This window comes from Bos taurus, chromosome 2 (genome assembly GCF_002263795.3).
Source record: "Bos taurus isolate L1 Dominette 01449 registration number 42190680 breed Hereford chromosome 2, ARS-UCD2.0, whole genome shotgun sequence".
NCBI lineage: Eukaryota > Metazoa > Chordata > Mammalia > Artiodactyla > Bovidae > Bos > Bos taurus.
This window is the reverse complement of record NC_037329.1, coordinates 27,247,831-27,265,572: the sequence shown is the minus strand read 5'-3', so window position 1 is coordinate 27,265,572 and position 17,742 is coordinate 27,247,831. Positions and strand designations below refer to the sequence as shown.

Here is a 17,742-nt window from a genome sequence, read left to right as displayed (position 1 = left end):
TCCTGATTATGAAATTATAAAAACATCAGAAACAACCTAAAGCAAATAAATGAAAAGAAAGATCAGAAATTAATGACATATAAAACAAGAGGTTGAATAAAGCTTCATTGGTTCTTTGAAAGGGTTAATCAACAGAGCAAACCTCTGGCAAAATTAAGAAAGTCATGAATGTGAAAGTGTTAGTCGCTCAGTCAAGTCTGACTCTCTGCAGCCCCTTGGACTGTAGCTTGCCAGGTTCCTGAATACCATGGAATTCTCCAGGCAAGAACACTGGAGTGGACAGCTGCTCCCTTCTCCAGGGGATCTTCCTGACCCAAGGATCAAACCCAGGTCTCCTGCATTGCAGGCAGATTTTTTACCATCTGAGCCACCAGGGAAGCACAAGAAAGGCATAAATAAAGCAGCATTACTTCTAAGAAAAAAGGAGACACACTACAGATGCAGTAGATATCAAAAACCAAAATTATATATTATTAACAACTTCACACCAATTAATTTGCAAAAAAAAGTCAGCAAGGGACAAATTTCTCAAAAAAGTATACCTTATCAAAACTCAGGAAGAAACAGAATAATTAAGTAATTCAATAACTATTAAAAAATTAACAAGCATTTTTCTAAAAGCATCTTCCTACAAGAAAACACAGGCTCAAGAGAGTTTTATATGTGTGTTCAAAAGCCATAAGCCCTTATTCAAACTTGTTCAGGAAACAGAAAAGAAAGGAGCACATCTCAACTATTTTCAAGGGCCTGGGACCGAGGATAACCACGATACCAACATCAGATGGTGTTAATACACAGAGGAAATTATAAGCCAATCTAATTCATGGTTCTAGAAGTAAACATTTAAAGCAAATTTCACAAAACTGAATCTACCATTATTAAAAACAAAACTAAACAGATTGCACACCATGACTAAGATTTATTCCAGGAAGGCAAGTTTAATTCAACTTTTTTTTAAAGCCTATTAATATAAATCACCATATTAATAGCTACGAGACAAAAATCCATACAGATACAGAAAAACACAATAAAATGCAACAAACATTTATAATAATTACTTTTAATTAACTGAAAATAGAAGAAAACTTCCTTGGCCTGCTCAACAAAAAAGAAAAGGCAAGTTTGGGAAATTACACATAGTGCAGTTTGGTTGGAAAGAAGATTTAAGCTCAAAAAGATTAACTGATTTGTCCAAGATCATGTATCAGTTTTAATAATAGAGCAACAACTGGACCACATCTTTAATTCTCAAATCTTTTCATGTTACCATGTTGATACTGGAAAGCAGAATTTTTCACACACACACACACACAGAGCATTTATTCAAGATTTACCATTACATAGATCACATTTATTTGAATCTTAAATACTGCCTCTTTGTGAATTTTTGTAAAAATCTATGCAGCTGAGTAAAATAATTTCTTCCTTGAAGTTTTTCCATTTGTTGCACCTTAGCCTAGCAGCTACCTCCAGCTTGCCTAGTTGATAAGGAGAGTAACGTGTCTATAAACTCCAAATATCCTTCACATATCTCATCATACATTGTTCACACTTCACACAACATGTTCAACAATACTATGAAAGGAGCTGATTCAAAATAGCTTGCATACTCTCCAGTTTACTTACTTAATTGACAAGACTCTTTTTCTACATAGATGAAACCCTTGTCTTTATTCAGAGTCTTGTTCTCGATTAGCTTGCCATTTTTTCAAGAATTACCTATACAGCTGTCTTTACCTGTTAAAAATTGCTGGACATCTCAGCAACATGCCTGTAAGTATTACCGAACATGTCAGCTCCTTTTCAAAGGTGTAATTTAAATTTCCCATTAAATAATTTTCTACTGAGTCTAGAAATGTGTTCAACATTGACAACTACGTATTAAGTTTCTACTGTATGTTAGCTACTATGCTATTTTGCTCAGTTGTTCGTGTCCAACTTTGTTGCCACCCCATGGACTGTAGCCCACCAAGCTCCCCGTCTGTGAAATTTTCCAGGCAAGAATACCAGAGTGGGTCGAATTTCCTCCTCCAGGGCATCTTCCCAACCCAGGGACAGAACCCATGTCTCCTTCTTCTGCGTTAGCAGGCGGATTCTTTACCACTGAGCCCCTGGAAAGATACTATGCTAGCTTTATAGCTAAACAGGCAATTCACTGTCACAGTACACAAATTAAGGTATAACTAATCGTCTCTGTATCAGAATCCTCTGAACTGGAAGAGAAGCAACACTTTCTAATCCTCATTAGATGGGAAATCAAAACTTTAAACCCATTAGTAGGACATTTTAGCAGATTTTGTGCTGATTCTGTTTTTTTAACTTAGTGATTGAGTTTAATTTTAGAGGTCTTGTTCCACTTTATTACAAAATGTGGAATAGGTTAGTGTACCCCACTGAGATTCCATTTCAATTGGTTTTACTACTTAGGCATATTTCTTTCCCATTTAAGAAATTGTATTTTGTATCTTGTATCTTGTGCTTTATTTCTGTATCAGGAAAGTTTTAAATGCTGAAAACTATTATTTTGTTTTTACAACATACCATCCTAAATAAAATGGATAGAGGAAGTTTAATGGACTAGCTTGGTTTCCCTTTCTTATGTGTTCTTAACCATTCAAAGCACAATTTTCATAATGTGCTTTAAACTTTAAAATTTAAGCTTGTCATTATTGTTCAGTTGCTCAGTTGTGTCCCACTCTTTGCGACTCCATGGACTGTAACACACCAGGTTCCCTGTTCATTATCTCCTGGAGTTTGCTCAAACTTGTGTCCATTGAGTGAATGATGCCATCCAACCATCTCATCCTGTCACCCCCTTTTCCTCCTGTCCTCAATCTTTCCCAGCAACAAGGTCTCTTCCAGTGAGTTGGCTCTTCGCATCAGGTGGCCTAAGTATTGGAGCTTCAGCTTCAGCATCAGTCCTTCCAATGAATATTCAGGGTTGATTTTCTTTAGGATTAACTGGTTTGATCTCCTTGCAGTCCAAGGGACTCTCAAGTCTTTTCGAGCACCAGAGTTTGAAAGCATTAATTCTTTGGCGCTCAATCTTCTTCATAGTCCAACTCTCACATCTGGACATGACTACTGGAAAAACCATAGCTTTGACTAGATGGACCCCCAGTTAGAAGTGAAGAATGGTGGTCCTTGAAGAGAAATGGATCTAAGCGGAGAGTTTCCCATTAAGTCTCTCATCCCCAATCTTCATTTCTCTACCTTGCAGGTAAAAAAGATCTTTCAGAATCAATGCCTGGTGCCTTTTCACTCTATGGTTCAAAACATTATATCCAGAATTTGTGGTAGGATATGTGGTTTTTCTCTAGTTTTAATGAAAAAATTTTTTGTTCCTTGTTGATATATTTCAAGCAGGGAATTCAGTAAATATGTACTCACTATAATAGTCACCTGCTATCTTTTTTATGTTAAACATTTAGTGTTTATTTCCATTTAAAGAATAACATCCCTACTCTTAGCTCAGTTATCGTGCTTAATCCACCTCCAGACCTGGGTTTCCCGAGGAGCTAACCTAATCCAATGTATATACTTTACTCTTCTGATCACCAGTGATTGGTTCAGAGATTGAGATGAACTTGAAATTGCTGGGGTTCTTCCCATGGAATCTTAACCCAGGAGAAACAGCTAAGAAATGGATCCTGCTTATATAAACTCCAAACCAAGCCAGGTCCATAAAAACCAAAGCTGGGTTTTGATATGGCTTTCTATACTCATTTAAATGTAGGTATATTACAAAATAAAGCCAAATGTGAAGGTTTGCCTAGGAAAACTGGATAGTCTGCTCACTGAACTGCCTGTTAAAATATTCCTTTAGCCAAGCCCATGCTAAGACAGGATAAGATGATTATTTGTACCACACACTCCAATCTCCAGGGCAGTTTATCAGCCTTTCATCTCTGCAGAGACAGTATCAATCAGTGGTGCCTAAAAGCTGGTCTGCACACTGGGGATGGCTGAGTAATAACATTCCCACTGGCCCACAGCATTCTTAGATAAATTCCACTGCTATACGATGGTGAGCAGAACCCTGAGCCAAGTCCTAGACATGAGAACCAACTGAGGGATAGTGCTCTGAAGCTCCCTCCAGCCCTGGCTAGACAACTGGCTTAACCTCCCCCACCAGACAGCAAGGGGAAGCCAGAAGTAGCTAGAAGCATGGAGGCCACTGCTCCATGGCTTTTAGGCATGCCCAAGATATCCTGAGACAGGAGTGTGTGGCTTCTACTAAAGCCAGCAGACCTAAACACAACCAAATTTATAAGGAAAAAATAGTGACAAAAATGAAATTCTAGAAGAAAACTGATTGAGTTGTAGTCTGTACTGAATAGACTCCAAAGATGTCAAATATATGTCTAGACCACAACTAACCAGTATAAATATTACAAAATGGAAATTGCTTATGAATTTTCTACATTTGGATTTTCAAAATTAGATCCTTTTCTAGATATTTCAGAACACAACTTTCTTCTGGTACAAAGATTTGTCCTTTAACTGTAGATCCCTCTTGGTTTAAGATAAAACATTCCTTCCTTTAAGACATTAGGATGATAGCATTTACTCTGTGAAGTACATTTTAGAAATTGCAAACCACAGGTTGGACTCACTCCCTTCATTTTTTATTATTACTGATCCATGACTTCTAATAGCTTGACTTAAACCTTCTTTCCCAAGATTTTAATTAAAATAATTGACAAAAATCAGCACACAGAAATGTTACAAAAATAAAGATTATAGACAAACATCGAATAATGACAGTTTTTCAAAAAAGAGAAATACAAAGGGATAACGGTTTTTATACACTGTGTATATGTTAATTATAAACAAGGGCAGTAAAAGCTTTCCGAACGTTGGCAAGAAAAGCTGAAAAATTGTTGGTCTGCCTTACTTTTTCTTGAAATTCTGCGAGGCACTCAAGACGAGGAGCACAATCTGACACTAGAAGGAAAAAAAAAAGAGACAATATTTTTAGAAGAGATGTATTCCTAACTTAGACGCTCTCATATGATTCAAGTCGGTTCAATTCCATTTTCCTGAAGTGCTTTCAGCACAGAATGACACACAAACTTGATTTTCATATCCTAACTATCTTTTGGACCTTTGCTTTGTTTAATCTCTAAATATTCAAATATTAAATACTACAATCTTGTTTCACACAGATGGTAATCAAGGATTGAAGAGCCCAGAGATACAGAACAGAAGGCAGATACATTTCCTATCATCTTTCCCATACATTTTAACTATTTAAACTATTTTAACAGTATTTTTTTTTAAACTGTTGTCAGTTTTCTGTGCAAAATTTGGCCTCAAATCTAATTTCTGACCACTCGGTCAAAAGAACAACTTTCAACGCCAACCCTTAATAACTGACAACTATGGAAAGAAATATCTGCTGTTTTACAACTGAAATGGGGATCATTAGAAAATGTAGCTGCTATTCCCAAAGTTGTATTTACATGGCCAAATGGGACTCAAAGTCACAGCTAACAGTATGGCCCCCACATGCAGTTGCACCAGCTGGTGCGTACTAGGAGCAAGTCTCCTGTGAAGGTGGTCGAAGGAAAGGAATGATTCAACTTTCTCTACCATCAGGCTTGCCCTTTGTCCAAGAAGAAATTGAAGCCTGTCAGATTCCCAGTTCTTTGGCAGAGACTGCTTGGGAAACAAGGCCCATGACCAAAGCAGAGAAAGAACAGCAAAGAGCACCTGATCCCAAATTTATACTGTAGACTCTATTTTAATACATTATTAAATACTATAACACTATATAACAAGAGAGGCTATCCAATTTAGAGAAAACTGAGAAGCTAGGTAGGAGGTTTTGGGATTTACTTTTTAAAAGTTAGCAGCCATCAGATTAGAAGATATTTACCTTGAGAGAAAAAAAAAAAAAAACAAACATTTGTACTTGAACTACATTCCTAAACTATAAATTCGAGTCACTAAGTCACATCAGGGAGCCAACTCAGCCGTTTTCCTGAGTGTCCATCTGCTATTAATACAAATACTTTGAGGACACAGGTATAAAGAGCTAAGAACCATTTTTCTGAATTCCAGTAAGTTAAGGATTATTTTAGAATCCTTAACATTAGAATAATAAAAAGAGATAAATAAATTTCCATTCTTTTTGTTCACACTATTGCCAAACATATAACTTCCCACACATTAAAGACCTTTCTGGATCACTGCAGAATCAGTAACGAGGCAAAATTATCAACATTTGGGATTTTCAGGATAGGATATTTTAAAATGTATTTTTTGGAAATTAAATTATCACATTCAAATTGAAAATCATCTACTTAGATCACATACAATATTCACATTTAGGCAGTCATATCCTTTATAGCTTTAGCTTTAAGTTCTCTAAGAGCATAATTCAAACTTGCGTATGAAATACAGTGATCGCTGGTCTTTTAAGTCTTTCAGCCATTGTGGCACTGTGCCATCCGGAAGAGAAGTTACTTATTAAGGTTCCTGGATACTATCTATAAATCAAAACTATAGTCATTGCCTTTAGAAGACAATATCACAAGAAGCAAGACTGGAAAAGAAAGCAACAGCTTGTGGGACTATTACTTGCCTTCACGTTACTTTATGTTCTAAGTCAAATAACATTCCAGGATGCCAATCTTAAATACCAGTTAAGAGATAGGAGTACATACCTTCATAGTCCCTTGCTTCGTTTAGGCATAGGGAAAACATAAATGGGCGATCAGGATGCTTAGGGTCAATATCAGTGAATATAAACTGCAATTTATCACCTGAAAAAAGGGATTAAATTATTTAGTATGAGAATTATTTATTGTGCCAAAGCTCTCAGTTGAGATGACCTTTCTTCCCTCCATCTCTGATTAATATCTACACTGCTATAAAACAGTATTTCCTGATTTTGAGGACTATGAGAAACTTCTACTTTAAATCTAAAAATAATTTTAAAGCTTTAAAAGTGGTTTTGAGACAAAACTAAACAAAACACAAAAAAGCACCTCAGGATAACAGTGAAGATAAACTTAAAGACCAACGGATCAAAAGTTCAGAGCTACGCTTGCTTCAGTAGCACATACACTAAAATTGGAATGATACAGAGAAGATTAGCATCATCCCTGTGAAAAGATAACATGTAAATTTATGAAGCGTTCCATATTTTTAGAAACCAACACAATATTGTAAAGCAGTTGTCTCCCAATTGAAACTAAATAAAATTTTTTAAAACGTTCAGAGCTGGTCTTTATGTTCTCCTCTAAGCAAAGGTTAATATTTTGTATTAAAAACTCATTCTGACAGATAGGAAAAACACCAAAACTAAGGCAAACAGATTGATGAATAGAGGGTCCAATTTAAGAAAGAAGTATAATTAGTAAATAAATGGGGGAAATGGTCACATTTTCATTAAAATCAAAGAAACGTAATTTTTAAAAGTTTCTGTTATCTAATCAACTGCCAGATAATAAATAAACCAAAAAACTTTAAAAAGAAACTACAATTCTGGCACAAATAACAATGAAATGGGTACTCTTTACATTATACACAGATTGCATAAACAGTTAACCTAGCAGGCCTGAGACTTCTATCCCCAGAAAAGGTCTGCTTGCAAGACTGGTCCTTGTCTGGGGTATCAGAGATCCCCAAGCCTACCACAGGTCTGAAAATTCACTAGGAGGATTCCTGGGGCTCACCACTGGTTGTACTCAGAGCTATGTAACAGTGAAAGGATACAGCAAAATCAGCAATGCAAATAATTCCTGGGGTGAAGTCCAAGCAAAACCAGGCCAAGCTTCCAGAGTCTCTAATGAGGTTCCCTGGTAGACAACACTTCACATGTACTGTCACAATTCGACGCTGAAGGGATTAACCACATCCTGTGTGAGTCCACTGGCTTAAGGCTCTTGAAAACTTGTTTCCTTTAGATTTTGCCCCATGTGACTTTTTCCTTTGGGCTGATTTTGTTTCACATCCCTTCACTGCCATAAATCTGAGCCACCCTGAGTCTTGTAAATCTTTCTAGTGAAATCACCAAAACAGAATGTAATCTTGGGGACTCCCAACACCATAAGTATTTCTATAAATTGACACATATATATGTAACAGTGGCAGAAATATTCCTATGCTTTAACTCAGTAATTCATCTCTGGGAATTTCATGAAAATTGTGCCCCCAAATGGAGAAGTATATATATGTCCACTATAGTATATCTAAAACTGAAAAATGTAAAATCCAAGTGTTAAACTTAGAGTAATATATGGGTTAAACAATAGATAAAAGACTGAATAAATTAAGCTACACTTATGGAATGAATTATTATACCACTATGTTAAAATTACCATTATGAAGGCTATAGCAATTAGAGAAATACTAATCATACAATACCAGTAAGAACAAGGAACAAAAAAATTTTTTGCATGCTGGCAACCATGCCTAAAATACATTTACTAAAATACTGGATGATAAATAACCAAGGCAAGAGTAATTACATTAGGGTGATAAAAGTTTTGTAATTTTTTCTTACTGTTTAAAAAGTTAACAATGTGGTCATTATCTTAGCTGAAAATATTTTAAAGATTCTTTTCTACTTAAGACAGACTTTTCAAATATCCTATGTTTTACTTACATTAATATACTAACCATAAATTTTTCGAATTTCTAGTCCAAGTCGATCTTTATACAAGTCTGCAGATTTCTGTAGCCTTTTCAACCTCTCTTCATTAGCTTTGTTAGCAGTGGAAATAGCTATGATTAAAAACACATACAATGAGTATAGAATATTTTAAATAACATTCAGTTAATATTCTTTTAACTAATTTTAAAAAACTTTTAAACAACCATAAAAATGATACCAGGCAAATAAATCAGCTTACATTTACATTTACTACACTTTCTATCTCCACCAAGTAGCAAAAGGGGCTTCTGTTCATTTAAGCTGGAAGGAAAAACTGCATGAAAAAATACACACCAGTATTAAGAGGAATAAGTTTTGTTCTATTTTATTATAAAGCAGCATGAATAAATAGGCCAAGGACTTGCAAGCAGCAGAGAAACAGAAAGACTTCTTGTACACCATTTCGCTTTTTTTAGTTAGCCAAAAATGTATCAGTTGCTTCACTGGAAAAGTATTCTATTATTTTAAATAGGAAATCAGCATTATTTTATGCTAGTTTAAAACTTTTCTTCAAAAGTTAATGCAATATTCCCTAAGCAATACTTAAGAGTTGAAAAAAATAATGTCGATTCGTACACAAACTCTATAAGAAAAAGCATTCAAGAAAATAACTTTACTATATTCAAGAGATTTTAGAATTGATTATTTCATTTATGGGCAAACAAGTCTTCTATCTAAAAGAAGCAGCTTTTTAAAAAAAAATATAAAAGTCTTAGACAAAGAGGCTTTACAGCATGAAGAACACGCTTAATAGTTCCTGGCAGAGGATGCGTGATCAATGAATCTGTTGCATAAATTACACAATGGTTTCTCCCAGGCAAATCTTATTTAGTGAAACTGTCTCCCACTCTGCTTAATTAAACTCCCACAATAATGAAACTCAATTTCATTATTCTCTGGTTCTATTAGAAATCAAAAGGATCAGTCTTCATTAATGCATATATATGGAATCTGGAAAGATGGTACTGATGAAATTATTTGCAGGGAAGCAATGGAGACAGATTTATGGACATGAGGAGGGTTAGGAAGGACAGGGTGGGATATATGGAGAGAGTAACATGGAAACATACATTACCATATGTAAAATAGACAGCCAATAGGAATTGCTGTTATGCCTCAGGGAACTCAAACCGGGGCTCTGTAACAACCTACAGGGGTGGAATGCGGGAGGTGGGAGGGAGGGTCATTAGGGAGGGACGCTGGTACACCTATGGCTGACTCATGTTGATGTTTGGCAGAAACCAACACAATACTGTAAAGCAACTTCCTTTAATTAAAACTAAATAAATTTTTAAAAAGACAGAAAAAAAAGGTTCTTTAAGCAAAAGAAGGAAAATGAAACCCACTTAGCAAACTTCACAGACACCTTACAGAGAGAGATGAAGGACTAGCTATGGCCTTAAAGTATGTTAGCTACTGCTGGCAATGAACTGGGGAGAAGGCAAAATGTACATAATTGTGAGCCATCACTACTTTGAAATTTAGATTGTTTTAAACACCTGTACAACTGGAAACTTACTTTCCTTCTTCCTAGCATATTCTTCCTTAAGATCCTGGATATTTGCAGTCAGTGCCTCCACTTCCTGTTTTTTGTCTTTTACTTCAGCAATCAACTTTAATAAATTCTCTTTTTTCTCTTGAATGAGCTTATTCTGTCTGCAGATTTCTGTAAGAAGCACAAAGTATTAGCTAGAATCTATATGCTTTGCTCATCAACATGTATCTATAAAAAGAGAAAAATACTGACTTTCACAAAATTAATGTTTTAATTGATAAGCATTTCCTGACGATTAAAAAACCATAAAAGAACAAGAATCTTTATCCTTTTCTATTTGTCTTTGAAAACAAAAATGAGGAGACAAAAAATGCATTTTTAAATGAGAATGCTAAATTAAACCAAGAAATACAAAATCAGATCATGACCTTTGCAGCTCTCCCCTTCAAATAAGTACATAAGGAAAACACCACCAAAGATGAACAAACTCTAAAGATGGCTTTTCAGATGCTTTGAAGAAATACCTAATTTTAATGCTAGATATCTGGTATATTCTGAAATATAACAAAGTGATAGAAGAAAGGAGAGAGGAAGAGAGGAAGGTAAGGAGGCAGTGAAGAAGGAAGAATATACAGAACTATATTAAAAAGATCTTCATGACCCAGATAACCACGATGATGTAATCACTTACCTAGAGCCAGACATACTGGATGTGAAGTCAAGTGGGCCTTAGGAAACATAACTATGAACAAAGCTAGTGGAGGTGATGGAATTCCAGCTGAGCTATTTCAAATCCTAAAAGATGATGCTGTTAAAATGCTGCGCTCAATATGCCAGCAAATTTGGAAAACTCAGCAGTGGCCACAGGACTGGAAAAGGTCTGTTTTCATTCCAATACCAAAGAAAGGCAATGCCAAAGAATGTTCAAACTACCACATAATTGCACTCATCTCACACGCTAGCAAAGTAATGCTCAAAATTCTCCAAGCCAGGCTTCAACAGTATGTGAACCGTGAACTTCCAGATAGTCAAGCTGGATTTAGAAAAGGCAGAGAAACCAGAGATCAAATCACCAACATCCGTTGGATCACAGAAAAGGCGAGAATTCCAGAAAAACATCTACTTCTGCTTTATTGACTACGCCAAAGCTTTTGACTGTGTGGATCACAACAAACTGGAAAAATCTTAGAGATGGGAATACCAGACTACCTGACCCGCCTCCTGAGAAATCTGTATGCAGGTCAGGAAGCAACAGTTAGAACTGGACATGGAACAACAGACTGGTTCCAAATCAGGATGTGAGAACTGAACTATAAAGAAAGCTGAGTGCCAAACAATTGATGCTTTTGAACTGTGGTGTTGGAAAAGACTCTTGAGAGTCCCTTGGACTGCAAGGAGATCAAACCAGTCAATCCTAAAGGAAATCAGTTTTGAATATTCATTGGAGGGACTGATGCTCAAGCTTACACTTCAATACTTTGGCCACCTGATGTGAAAAACTAACTTACTGGAAAAGACCCTGATGCTGGGAAAGATTGAAGGCAGGAGGAGAAAGGAATGACAGAGGATGAGATGGTTGGATGGCATCACTGACTCAATGGACATGAGTTTGAGTAGGGTCCAGGAGTTGGTGATGGACAGGGAAGCCTGGCATGCTGCAGTCCACAGGGTCACAAAGAGTCGGACAAGACTGAGCAACTGAACTCAACTGACTGAACGGAAGAAGGAAGGTGGAGATCAAGACATTCAGGAATAATCTAGATCAAGATATATGAAGGCTTTGTAAGGAAAAAAATGCAAAACTTGTCTCAGGCATACATTTGACCCAGTTATATGGAGAGACATTTTAAGCTTCTAAATATTATAAAGATGAAAATATTTCCCAAACCCATTTCTGTGTTTAATAAAGCCCCAGTGGAATTTGGAGGGAAGAGAAAGGAAAGATCCAACAGAAGTAATTACACAGGTGATAACAGCTAGGAAATATGGAGAGAAAATAGTAAGAAAAGGGACTTGCCCTATCAGATTCAACAACTGTGACTGTGACAGCATTAACACAATAGTGGTGCAGTAGTTGACTACAACTCAGTTAAACAAACAAAAGATCACAAACAAATATGGGTATATTTAGGAAATTAATATGATAAATATCATAAATCAAGAGGTAGACTGTTCCCCAAACAGTGCTGAAATCCAAAATAAAATCCACATTTAAATTATATATTTAAATGTAAAATGAAACTTTATGAAACCTAAAAGGCAGTATCTGTGAATATAAAATTAACTATACGGGGAAAGATCTTTTTACTTGAAGGCAAAAGGAAATTGAAGAGAAAGGCAGGCAAGCAGACAAACTTATATTTGAATCAAATAAATATAAAAACTCTACTATAAGCTAGATACTTGCTCTTATATTTATATAAATTTACTCACATTTCACAATAATACAACTATGATGGACGTCTTACTCTTTTTTAAAAGAAAAAAACCTAATATATATAAAACAGATAATCAATAAGGACCTGCTGTATAGCACAGGGAACTCTACTCAATATTTTGTAATAACCTGTAAGGGAAAAAAATCTGAAAAACAATAAATATGTATATATAACTGAATCACTTTCCTGTATACCTGAAACTAACACCCTGTAAACTAACCATAACTTCAATTAAAACAAAGAAGAAGAAAAAGAAATCTCAGCAGTTCAAAAACTTGCTCACAGCTTTACCTGCTAGAATGCAATGAACAGTAAGACCTGGATTCAAACTTAGGTCTTAACTTCAAAGGTCATGCTTTTAGCCATTAAACTATCCTCTCTCAACAAAGGTTACTATTCTTAATCTAAAGAAGACACAAATATAAATTTGAAAGAAAAGGACAAAGGAATGAACAAAGGAAACACAAAATGAAGATGATTAACAAATACAAAAGATAATTTAAACTCAGTAATCACAGAAATGCAAATAAAGCAATAAACATACCAATTACACACTTTTCTGTATTTTCTAAGACTTTGTGGACATGATCAGATTATGTAAGACATAATTTAAAAATAAACATCTTATCAGAATTACCAGAAAGAAAAATGCTACTTTTTAAGGATAATTAAGTAGAATTTTACTGCAAAAGAGATGCAGATGTAAATGCCAAAAGTTCTCAGTGCCCCTCTGCCTTCTCAGCTGTTACCCGAGGACCTTGATTCAATCACAACTGTGGGTCCTCTTTTCCTCAGTTGTAAAGCAAGTATTTTGGCCACCTGAAGCAAAGTGCCGACTCATTAGAAAAAACCCTGATGTTGGGAAGATTGAAGGCAGGAGAAGAGGATGACAGAGGATGAGATGGTTGAATGGCATCACCGACTCAATGGACATGAGTTTGAGCAAGCTCCTGAAGATGGGGAAGGACAGGGAAACGTAGCACACTGCAGTTCACGGGGTTGCCGAGTCAGGCACGACTGAGCAACTGAACAACAAAACACAAGTTTAACAATGGCTGTCCCATTTATTTACCCCACAGGATTAGGGTATCTAATGATGGTACGAAAAATTTTAAGCTAGTAAGTGGTACATAAATACCATGTATAGGAATGTTTTTATTCTAACATTCGAAGGATTGTGTGCTTTTCCTTCCTTCTGCTGGTTACAGAGGGAATGAGAAGCAGTAAAAGAGCATGGAAGCTTCAGGGCAGCTAAGAAAGTGGACCTGGGTAGAAGTCTCCTGTAACAGCCTCCCAGGAGTTCCAAAATCACATGCCTTCAGGGGCCAGATAATAAGTGGTCAAGGCAAAGCAAAGCAGAAGAAACAATCAGGGACTGTAGCACATTAAGTACATGCGTCCCATGTAAAGACACTCTGATTTGACAGTGTTCAAAACATGGTTTGGCAAAATTTAGTATCTCCAGTGGATTTTGGCCTGTGGCTACAAGCCTGTGGTCTGTGTGTGAGAATTCAGTAAAAGCTGCTAATCCACTCTGGATAATCTGCTGCTAAGTTGCTTCAGTCGTGTCCGACTCTGTGTGACCCCATAGATGGCAGCCCACCAGGCTCCCCCGTCCCTGGGATTCTCCAGGCAAGAACACTGGGGTGGGTTGCCATTTCCTTCTCCAATGCATGAAAGTGAAAAGTGAAAGTGAAGTCGCTCAGTCGTATCCGACTCTTCGCGACCCCATGGACTGCAGCCTACCAGGCTCCTCCATCCATGGGATCTTCCAGGCAAGAGTACTGGAGTGGGGTGCCATTGAAAGGCAGGAGCAATAAAAATATAGAGAGAAAAACTGTCAGATTTTAAACCTACAACCAAAGAGCTGAGAGAACTAGTTTTTCAAAGTTGTGAAACTCATTTTAAAAAAACATGGGCATTTATACATCAGTGTGATGAACATGTACTGATTTTGTATTCTAGTCTGTGAAACTCATTTTTCAAAAATATGGGCACTTATACATCAGTGAAGATGAATCTCAGGAGCAAATGCTAAGTGAAAAGGGGACAGAATACATATTAAGACAAAATGCTGCCACATATATAACATTCAAAACCTCAATACTAAAGTAAAATACTGACAGATTAGTTCTAGAAGGTGAGAGAAGAGGAAGGTATAACATAGGATGTTGTATTTATTAAGCTGGATTGTGTGCATGTGTGCTCAGTCCAACTCTTTATGACCCCATGGACTGCAGCCTGCCAGGCTCCTCTGGAATTTTCCAGGCAAGAATACTGGAGTGGGTTGCCATTTCCTCCTCCAGGGGATCTTCCCAACCCAGAGATTGAACCCACTTCTCTTGTTACTTCTGCATTTGCAGGCAAATTCTTTACCACTAAGCCCCCAGGGAAGCTGTATATACATATACATACATATATATATATATGTATGTGTATATATATATATATATAAAAGAGTTGGACCATAAAGAAAGCTGAGCACCAAAGAATTGATGCTTTTGAACTGTGGTATTGGAGAAGACTCTTGAGAGTCCCTTGGACTGCAAGGAGATACAACCAGTCCATCCTAAAGGTGGACTGGGTGTTCATTGGAAGGACTGATGTTCAAGCTGAAGCTCCACCTCATACAAAGAACTGACTCACTGGAAAAGACCCTGATGCTGGGAAATACTGAAGGCACGAGGAGAAGGGGATGACAGAGGATGAGATGGTTGGATGGCATCACCAACTCGATGGACATGAGTTTGAGCAAGCTCTGGGAGTTGGTGATGGACAGGAAAGCTTGGCATGCTGCAGTCCATGGGGTTGCAAAGAGTGGGACACGACTGAGCGATTGAACTGAACTGATATATATAAACACACTGTTTTACTTGTATGAGGGATTTTCTGAAGATGTTTAATCTAAAAAAACTCTATGATCTATTTCTACAGTTTGTCACATACGATTTTGATATTCCAGAAACATTTCAACCATCCGTTCTTCTTCCTTTAATTTCACAGACAGCTTTTCTGAAAGAGGAAAGGAGTTGAAGTTTCAATTCAGCTGAAATTACACTAAAAAACAGACAAGAACAACAAAGAATAACAGCATGTTATGAGTTAAATATAGGTACCTGCAAATGCTTTAATGGAGTCCTTGTAGGTTTCTCTTAGTCCCACCATCTGACAGGAGGTGTCACTGACAGTGCTTTTGAATTTATTCCAAAATTCATTTATGCTTTTATCAAATAGTGCCAGTTCATCCTCTACCATTTTGTAAGACAAGGCTACAAAACAAATAGGACACACTTTGTATTTTTTAAGTTACTGAAACCATATCAGCCACGTATTTTAGTCAAGTATATTTTTGCAGTTTGATATTTGCTAGAAAATGGTTAGCAACTTACTTTCTTTAATACACTGAAGTATAGTTTATTTACAATACTGTGTTAGTTTTAGGTATACAACAAAGTGATTCAGTCATATATATATCTATATTCTATTTTTCTACTCGATTCCATTATAGTTTATTACAAGATTTCAATCTACCGTGCTATACAGTAAATCCTTGTTGATAGGGTAATGTGCATCCCTTAAACCCCTACTCCCATAGCAACTTACTTTTAACTCTAAATATCCCAGGGCATATCAAGCCACCGAAACTTAACTATGGTATAGGTGCAGCAGGAAATCAGAACACCATCACTCCCTAGGAATTCATTAGTAGCAATGACTGTTATCCCCACGCAACACTCACTCTGACCCTGGGAAATATGACTCTGCCTCCGTCTTCTCACAAGTAAAGTTGGGGACTGCTTAGACTCCTTCCAACTCTGACCCCTTTGATTCCGGCCTGGATTGCCAGGTCCCGGAAGGCGCAGCCCCTATCATGGGGTAAGATCCCACTTATCTACACTCCTTCCTCCTCCACCTCCAGATCAGGGCAGGTGGCAGTAAAATGGAAACTGGAGGACAGTTTAGTAGGTTTAGTCCAGGACCTGTACAAGTAACCTCGTCTTTCCCGGCCTCAGTTCCTCCCCTGTGAAAGGATCTAAGATCCCAGGTCCCATTGGTTTTCTGTAACGCTACAACCTTCCCAATGACATAAAATCTCCTCAGAAAATTCGCAGACTTGTCTTCGGTGAAACCCCAAACCCCTCTGCCTTGTGGCTGCCCATTCTGCTCCCTAAACAGCAACAAGAGGTACATTTCAGACTCCGCCCCAAAAATACGCATTCCGCCTCCAAACCCACTTTCCCCTACCGCGACAGGCGGGTTTCGGAGCCCAGCTCAATTCCCACCTTCTCCGGCAGGCCTGAGCCCGGCCACCTGCCCCACAAGACCTGAATCGATTTCAATCAACAGCCGAACTCCAAAATCCGCTGCCGCAGCCAAGCCAGCTTTCCTATTTCAAACCTAAGGCGCCTTCCGCCTCCCGCCTTTGGGCTCCCATACGCCTTCTTATTGGCTTATAGCGTAGGCTCTTTCATGAAGGGATTGGTTGAGCTAGCCCTCTGGGATTCTCGCGAGAAAATAGAGAAAATGGCATTCTGGGATTGGTAGTTCTTTTTTTGAGAACAGCCGACCTCGTCAGCTCTACTTCAGCAAAGTATTACAGCTCCTGGAGGACTCGCCTGACTGGCCATTCATCCTTTTCAGATAAAGGTTTCCGCAAAAAAAATATATAAATATTGAACTTTAATTGTATTCTGTTGCCAAGTATATAGCCTTTTCTTTAATGCTACAGGTAGCTTAAATAAAACTAAGGCTTCCCTGGTGGCTCAGACGGTAAAGCGTCTGCCTGCAGTGCGGGTCACCCAGGTTCGATCCCTGGGTTGAGAAGATTCCCTGGAGAAGGAAATGGCAACCCACTCCAGTACTGTTGCCTGGAAAATTCCATGGACTGAGAAGCTCCTCAGAGCCTAGTAGGCTACAGTCCATGGGGTTGCAAAGAGTCGGACACGACTGAGCGACTTCACTCACTTAATAAAGCTTATAAAAATACCATTGCTTAATCTGTCTAGTGGCTGAAATATTACTGTTTATTGGCTAATAATAATAACAAATTCCAAAATTTCTTGACTCTGGTTTTAACCCTGTGAATTAAAACAGAAACATGAAAAGGCAGTAACTAATACTGGTAGTCCCAGCCGCAATAGAAA

General features: G+C 37.4%; 1 protein-coding gene and 1 non-coding gene across 3 annotated transcripts; one reads left to right on the top strand and one right to left on the bottom strand.

The window, feature by feature from the left end:
• Positions 1 to 899: 899 nt before the first annotated feature.
• Positions 900 to 17,017, bottom strand: SPC25 (SPC25 component of NDC80 kinetochore complex). 2 transcript variants are annotated; one of them, XM_005202315.5, is made up of 7 exons: positions 16,844 to 17,017; positions 15,715 to 15,867; positions 15,545 to 15,610; positions 10,185 to 10,331; positions 8,632 to 8,736; positions 6,672 to 6,770; positions 900 to 4,947 (listed from the first exon to the last, which is right to left on the bottom strand). In XM_005202315.5, the coding sequence occupies exons 2-7, from the start codon at positions 15,851 to 15,853 to the stop codon at positions 4,823 to 4,825; spliced, it is 681 nt and encodes a 226-aa protein (XP_005202372.1). In that variant the 5' UTR covers positions 15,854 to 15,867; positions 16,844 to 17,017; the 3' UTR covers positions 900 to 4,822. The 2 variants fall into 2 exon arrangements, with proteins under 2 accessions (XP_005202372.1, NP_001029402.1); NM_001034230.2 differs by having other exon boundaries at positions 4,607 to 4,947; positions 16,882 to 16,992.
• On the top strand, positions 7,055 to 7,157 carry LOC112443601 (U6 spliceosomal RNA). Its single transcript, XR_003031991.1, has one exon. It is a non-coding gene; the product is annotated as a U6 spliceosomal RNA (small nuclear RNA).
• Positions 17,018 to 17,742: the final 725 nt, after the last annotated feature.